Genomic DNA, 8,035 nt, shown 5'->3' with positions numbered 1-8,035 from the left:
GATTAACATTGCCAGCCCTTGGCCATTTCACATGTGGGGCTTGGACATCATGGGTCCATTCCTTCCATAGAAAAGCACAAGCTTTCGGTTCATCCTAGCTGCAACAGACTACTTCACCAAATGGGTGGAAGCGATTCCCTTGGCTCATGTCAAAGGGTCTAATGTCAGAAACTTCATTTGGACCAACATCATTACCAGATTTGGCCTCCCCCACACATTGGTAATGGACAATGGCTCTCAGTTCAAAGGAAAAATAGTCAAAGAATTTTTGGCAAAATAGAAGATCGTTCACGCATTCTCCAATCCCCAGTACACTCAGAGCAACGGTCAAGCAGAAGCTAGTAACAAAGCAATTCTAGAAAACTTGAAAAAGAAGATCGAAAAGAACAAAAGTCAGTGACCAATGTAGCTAGAAAACATCTTATGTGCTTATAGAATGACAGCTCGTTCTAGTATAGGCGAGTCACCATTCTCACTATGCTATGGTACTGATGCTGTCATCCCTACCGAGCTGACAATTACAACGACTCGGTCGGAGATCGTCGAATTTGGACAGAACGACTCCATTCTTGCTCCTGAAGTCGATTTGCTTGAAGAACAACGTGACCTAGCAGCCATTCGAGTGGCATCCTACCAACAAACTCTGAGAAAGACATACAACAAGCGAGTAAATCCTTGCAGTTTCCAACCAGGCGACCTAGTCTTGAAAAAGACTAAGGATGACTCAAAATTGGCACCGACTTGGGAAGGTCCTTATATAGTGGAACGAGTCGTTGGCAATGGAGCATATTGGATCAAAACCCAAGATGGATAGGCACTTCCACGTCCTTGGAATACTTTCTTGTTAAAGAAATTTTATCAATAAAAATTCCATTTCCATGAATTCTTTCTCTTAGCATTATCCATATAGTTTTATTCAGCATTAAGGAACTGCAGTATCCCAATGTTGTCAAATCTAAGAACTAAAATGCTCTCCAAAGCTTAAACGTTCTCCTCCACAAAATGCTCACTTGAGCTCAGGGCTACATAGCCCACATGCTACATAGCCTTAACACTTCTCGCTAGTTGAAGACCTATATTTCTAGGGTCAACTAGGTGCAGAACGCGGATAAGAGCCCAAAACTGTAGTTTTAACCCCCCCCCCCCCTTTAACAATATTGCTTTAGAACAATTATGTGATTAATAAGTAAGAGTTAGTACTGTTATCGTGTTTTTGTATATTTTAGGCTTCAGAGTTGAATAAATGTCAATTCGTTACTAAGTAGGCGCTAAAAGGAGCTAAAGTGATTGCTATGAAACTTCTATGAAGAAAGCCCAAGTTTCATGGAGAAAAAAAAACCTTAAAAAGCCCAAGTCAAAGCTGTTAAGTGAAAGTCAAAACGGATTAGAAAGCTGAAGAAAAGTCAATAGAACTTCAAAAGGTCATATCTTTGGACTAAGGCCTCGGAATTAGGCCCATTTTATATCAAAATGACCAGCTCAGAAAGATCTTTCTAATGGTATAGGCCTTGACTCAATCAGAGTAGTATAAGTTAGTGAAATTGCGTATTACAGTAATACGATCAGAATTGGAAATCTTGGATTTACCCAATTGGATTATAGACTTGATTTATGGGTCCATAACCTAGCCTAAAAGCCCATGCACAAAATTGTAACTTAACCCTCTCCTATATAAAGAAGGTTAATGCTAAAACAAAGATTGGCTACTCTCTCTTTAGTTTAGAATAATTTAGGGTTCTCTCTCTCTCCTTTTGTAGTTTAGTTTAGGTTAAAATAATTTAGTTTGTAGCCTCTATTAAATCTTTCAATAAAAACCATGAGTTTAATATTCAATTCTTGTCTCTTTAATTTAATATCTTCTTCTTATTGTTTTGATATTGTTCATCCAATGAAACTAGGCTAAAAACTCTATTAGAGGAGGTTAAAGAAGCCATGTGAGGATGATTGCTTGTTAGAATAGTTGTTATTTAGAATAGAATTTCAAGTTCATTATTATGAGTGTTTAAAGATAAACCTCATAATGATGAACTAGAGTTTAGAGCCACCATCAAAGAGATTTGTGGTGGAGCTAAACTCTCATGATAGTGGAACCTTGATTCGAGAGGACTTGGTATTCACTAGGGATCAATATTCGATTCGATGACTAACTAATAGCCAATCGAATTGCATGGTGGAATTTCCCTCCTCTATATTCTCCCAATTCATTAAATTCACCTTTTAATTGCTTAGTTAAATTAGTTTAATTTATAATTAGTTTTAGTTTAAATAAATCACAACACTACTCTCATTGTTTTAAACATTGGTTCCTTGTGTTTGATTAATTGAATTCATTTATGTCTTGCTAGATTAAGAGTGGAACGATTCCGTACTATATATATTGAATGAATATATATATTTGAGAGTAGGAAATAAATAATTGATATTGTAAGAATAAGGTTAGAGTAATCTAGTTTAGTTTTTATGGGTTATCAAATGGCGCCGCTGCCATCTTAGTCTCGTTCAAGATAAGAATTCAATTGCTTTAATTCAAGGGGCAATCCCCCATTCTCTACCCACCCACCCTTTTCATTTTTCTTTTTTTTTTTCTCATATTTTCGTTACTGTTCACTGTTTTAAGCACAGGGGCGCACGCCATCCCTTTTGCCTTGTTCAGAGCGCACCCTCCCTCCCTTGTGTCTGCGGAATCACAGCGAAGAATACTGCGGTAAAGGTATTTTTAAATTTTCAAAAATTCTAAAGATTTTTAGATATAAAATTTAATGTGTTATTGATTTACTGAAATATTTTCAGAATTTTCCTAATTATTTTACCTTGTGAACAAATACAATTTTTACAATGCTGCATTTTGGTTTTCAAACCATAAGTTCTTGAAAAACAGACGAGTAAGGTTACTTAGGCAGTTCTAAAAATTCTAAAATTTTTACAGGAGTATCTATCCTAAGTCAGGAGTTTGTAGTAAAAGTTTGACGAGTTTTTTATTTGTTTTGACCTCCTAACTCGTTGAGTGTTTACAGTGTGTTTCTGCAGTTTTGCAAACACTTAATTTCTGGAACAATAGCCGATAAAGAGGGTTTGTAGAATTCCAATTGCTCTAAAAATTTTACAGGAATATTCGTGATCTGTTAGGAGTTTCCAGTAAAATTTTGCTGATTTTTTTCTCTGTTTTGATTGGTTAACCATTCAGTTGTTTGTATTCTGTCTGAAAATTGTTTTACAAACTTTGAAGGATAGTAGGAGGACTTTCATAGCTCTAATTGATCTGAAATTTTACAGGCTACTTGATAGATATCTTAGAAAACTACTGTATAAATTTCAAATTTTTTGAGAGCAACCCGCGCCTAGGTAGCCTATTTCCAAGCCCTCCCCCACCACATTTCAACCACCTAGAACTTGAGTTAGGCAGAGCGACCAAGACCCCCTACCAAGGCCATTTTTTAGCGACCCACGCCCTCTTCTTGAGCAGCCCGATTTTCAAAGGTCAGTCCAAATTTTCATTTCTTGAAGTTATTCAGTGTTTCTAACATTATACAAACACGAGAGACATTAGATATGAGACGATATTCAAAAGCGTAGCAAAGGAGGCATTCGTGTATTCCTTCTTCCACTCGCCTCTTTTTGTCGAGGAGGAGTTTAATTCTAGTATAATCAGACTTTTTTCAGAAACGCCAATGCACATGCCTATCTAAAAATTTATAGTTAGAGTTTCGTTTGCATATTAATTGTCTTAGAATATATTTTTAAAACCAATATGGCATATCAATATGTAGACGAACAATCATGTGATTATTATGTAAACCCTTCACCATGTTCATGCTACGGTAGTCCTTACCATTGGGCTTCTCATTGCCTATCATACCAAGAGTTTGGACCTACTATAGAATATAATAATAATTATGAGCCTCAATTTTCAAATTTTCATAGTAACCAATACAATCAAGAGTTTTCTAGTCATCCAAACTATACATGGAGTCAACCTAACCCAGGACAGTACGAAATCAACCAGAGTTACTCAAACGCCAATAACTATGACTATCAAACACCGTACCAACCAGAACCACACCACCAAGCTTCCCCTCCGCTAACAACATTTGATAAAATAATGGCCCAAAACAAAATAATACTTCAGAACCTAGAACGGACAAGATTGATGCTAACCTCACCTACGCCAAACCTTTCCACCATGCCAGAAATCACCCACCCATCTAGCTCGCCACCCTTCCCAGACCAAATTTCCCAACAAATAGCCAACAATGGAAAAACGTTTAGAGAACAAAATGCAGAAACCCAAACTATGTTTCAGAATCTAGCCAAAATGATTTCCATGATCCCCTGACCTAACACAAAACTTTCAACCTTACCAGAGATCGACACACAAGATGAACCATTACCTTCCCATGACCCTCCCATTAACCATTATATTAACTCCACACACAACCGGATGATGAAATTCTTGAAGACGACTTCTATAGACTTGTTTCAGGATGACCATGATGTCATTGAGGAAACTTATATTGTTTTAGAGGACGAGAGTGAGGAAATGGAAATCAATAATTCTAATCTAAGGCATGAAAAAGGTAATGTGTAGGAATTAAAGAAAGTAACATCTTTAGAGCAATGTGAATCTAAATTTAGTTTGGCAGCTAAGGAAATAACAATGGAAAACATAGATGAAATTCTTACAGATAACGAACCTAACCACAACTTTATAGATTCAGGTTAAGCTAGTGAAGAATTCTATGATTTCTTAAGAGCATGTGAGGATCCACCAAACCGATAAACCATTAACCCGACCACCATCCACTGAAGTTACCACCTCCTACAATCCAAGCATCTACCACAACTAAGCCATCCATTCACCCACCATTTTAGAAGAACCTTGAATTTGCACTTGAGCCTATTGCCTCAAAGACCTCTATAATTTTTTTCAACCCTCACGGTGTGAAGAGTGTTTGCCTAGTACACAATCCCATGAGTACACCATTCCTATAGTTGAGAGGCAAGCTTTGACCGAGTGTAGTGAGAAACCTAGTTTGTCTTATTTTTTCTCATCTAAGCCTCATGAAAGACATCAAAATCCATACTTCATTCCTTTCTCACCTAAAATATCACTAATTCATATTTTGGGTCATTCTAACTCTTTAAAATAGCAACAACATGATGGTATTCATATGTTTTTTGATGGGTTACATAAGTTTTCTTTCATTCTTCTACATAATTGCTTCCAATTATACAATTTCATTTTGTTTGGGGGTTCATTTAGTATCATGTTTTTATGGCTAGACACCCAACTCTTTCAGTTATTAGTTTATAGTTGACCACGCATCATCCATTTTGTGTCACCCCAGTTCTTGCTTGTTTGGGGGTGCTCACAGTCTAGGGGAATCTGACTTAAAACGACCCCACATTAAGTCTAAGGGAATCTGACTTTAAAAGACCCATATAATTTCTTGTAAAATACCACCTTAATGGAGTATAGGCCACAAAAATTTTCAAACTTCAAAAGAGTTTCAAATTTTGTTTGGGGTGGCGTGATTTTGGTATTTTATTTCAAATCTTTTGCCACCATTTATGCGTGTCATGTTTACTCTAGTAGAGTTTGTGTTAGTTAGTATGTAACAGCTTTAATTGTGCTTTATATTATCATATCTTCTTTACAATATTTTACATTACAGTGCGCCAATTTGTTGCCACGCTTCTATGGTAAATTCTTTCCTTATCTCTTGACACTTTGAGGACAAAGCGCCTCGATTGTTTGGGGTAGGATAGAAACATTTGCAAAAATTAGACACTTTTAGGATGTAAATTACGACTTTTATTCATAAAATGTTAAAAAATCATAAAAATTAGTTAGTTACATAATTTAATTGTGCTATTGAATTGTTTCATGAACCCCCTTTTCCCAAATTGTTTGGGGTGGTATAGAAACACGATGTAAATGTTTAAGCACATATTAGGTTGTATATTATGTATTATTTGTCTTATAAAATTTCAAAAATTCAAAAATATAAATAAAAAGTTTATGTTATACACTTAGTTATAATGGTATTGTTCCCTTCTCCATGATGATATTAGTCTAGAAATCTCATGTAGTACTTGAATTGGGATTTAATTTTTAAAACATAGATTAATAGTGTGAGGTAATAGTCATTGCATCTTTTTTCACTAACATCTCAGATGAGCATCTTTGATTGTACTTAGCAGTATTTTTTCCGAGACCTAGGTTAGAGTACTTAATACAATCCTGTGAGCATCTAGCCTAAAAGCCTCATAAAGAGTAAAATATCCGAGTGAGGAGGACACAAGGAGAAGTAAATTTTGAGTAGAGAAATCACACATCCACTTGCTTGATCACCATACCATATCCTAAGCGAGAATTTAGGCCCTCTTTGGATCGATATAGATTTTAAATTCATACCTATATGAAATTTATTATCCACTAGTCACCCTAATCGAGCTTTTCATTAGCCTTTTCACAAACCACAAATCCTTTTACCCAATAAAACAAAAGAAAAATAAAATCAGCCTACCTATCCGGATAAGTCCGAGAAATGGGATGAGTGAAGAAAAGAGAAGAGAAATGTAAACAAAAATTAGTTAGTTGCTTGAGAAAAGAAAAAAAAAAAGAGAAGTTTCCATCCAAAGAAAAGAAAAAGAAAAATAAAATAAAACAAAATAAAAACTCCAAAAATAAAATAAAAGGAGTCAAAAAGCCAAAATAAAAAGGCTAAGGATGGAAACAAAGTGTAGAAGCAAAAGAACAAGGTTTTCTCTAGTTACATAATATGAAGACCCTACTTTCTTATACTTGCCTTTTTGAATATCCATTTCCTTCCTTCTTTAACCAACACCTACGCCCCGTATCACCTAATAAAGACCTCTAGCTCAATTAGGAATAGGTTGGTGTGATAGTAAGTGGTAGATGTGTTTGTTTGATCGACCCGGCTTCCTTGGATTGTCATTGAGATTGTGAGGAATCGTGTGCCCACTGCACACTGGAGTTAGCAAACTTGAGTGGAAAAATCAAAGTGTTATGTGTTTTGACACATTCCTTGTGAGAACCTACTTAAGCACGCTACCCAAAAGTTTCAGAAACGGACCTGCCATTGCATTTCATATCATAGTTCATTATATAGTTGTTTATCTTAAGATGATTTGATTATTATGCATGTATTAGTTTAAGTTTTAGAATGATCATTCTTGTTTAGATACTAGTGAGATGTATAGATCATTGAGACATAAATAAGGAAACAATAGTTTTATTTCTTAGTCGTTGTAGTATAGATGAAGCTTGTGAGTACCTTCACTGGAAAACTCTCATGAGGCTATAACTCGTCCATTAGAGAATTTCTAGTGGTTTAAGGCCTTGTTGTATATGGTCAATGCAATCGCACTCGGCGAAACGAGATTAGTTAGAACTCCATTTTTGGTCACTTATTCTAATTTCTCATATTTGCTTGAGGACAAGCAAAATGCTGTTTGGGGGTGGTTTGATAAGAGCCCAAAACTGTAGTTTCTTTAACAATATTGCTTTAGACCAATTATGTGATTAATAAGTAAGAGTTAGTACTGTTATCGTGCTTTTGTGTATTTCAGGCTTCAGAGTTGAATAAATGTCAATTCGTTACTAAGTAGGCGCTAAAAGGAGCTAAAGTGATTGTTATGAAAGTTCTATGAAGAAAGCCCAAGTTTCATGGAGAGAAAAAAAAACCCCCTTAAAAAGCCCAAGTCAAAGCTGTTAAGTGAAAGTCAAACCGATTAGAAAGCTGAAGAAAAGTCAACAGAACTTCAAAAGGTCATATCTTTGGACTCAGACCTCGGAATTAGGCCCATTTTATATCAAAATGACCGGCTCAGAAAGCTCTTTCTAATGGTCTAGGCTTTGACTCGATCAGAGCAGTATAAGTTAGTGAAATTGCGTACTACAGTAATACAACCAGAATTGGAAGTCTTGGATTTACCCAATTGGGTTATGGACTTGATTTATGGGTCCATAACCTAGCCTAAAAGCTCATGCACGAAATTTTAACCTAACTCT

General features: G+C 35.7%; 1 protein-coding gene across 1 annotated transcript; it reads left to right on the top strand.

The window, feature by feature from the left end:
- Positions 1-436: 436 nt before the first annotated feature.
- LOC147502169 (uncharacterized) lies at positions 437-814 on the top strand. Its single transcript, XM_086604458.1, has one exon. It carries the CDS (start codon positions 437-439, stop codon positions 812-814), a length of 378 nt encoding a protein of 125 aa, XP_086460584.1.
- Positions 815-8,035: the final 7,221 nt, after the last annotated feature.

This window comes from Coptis chinensis, chromosome 4, assembly GCF_015680905.1.
Source record: "Coptis chinensis isolate HL-2020 chromosome 4, ASM1568090v1, whole genome shotgun sequence".
Taxonomy (NCBI): Eukaryota; Viridiplantae; Streptophyta; class Magnoliopsida; order Ranunculales; family Ranunculaceae; genus Coptis; species Coptis chinensis.
This window is presented reverse-complemented; position numbering and strand designations above follow the sequence as displayed.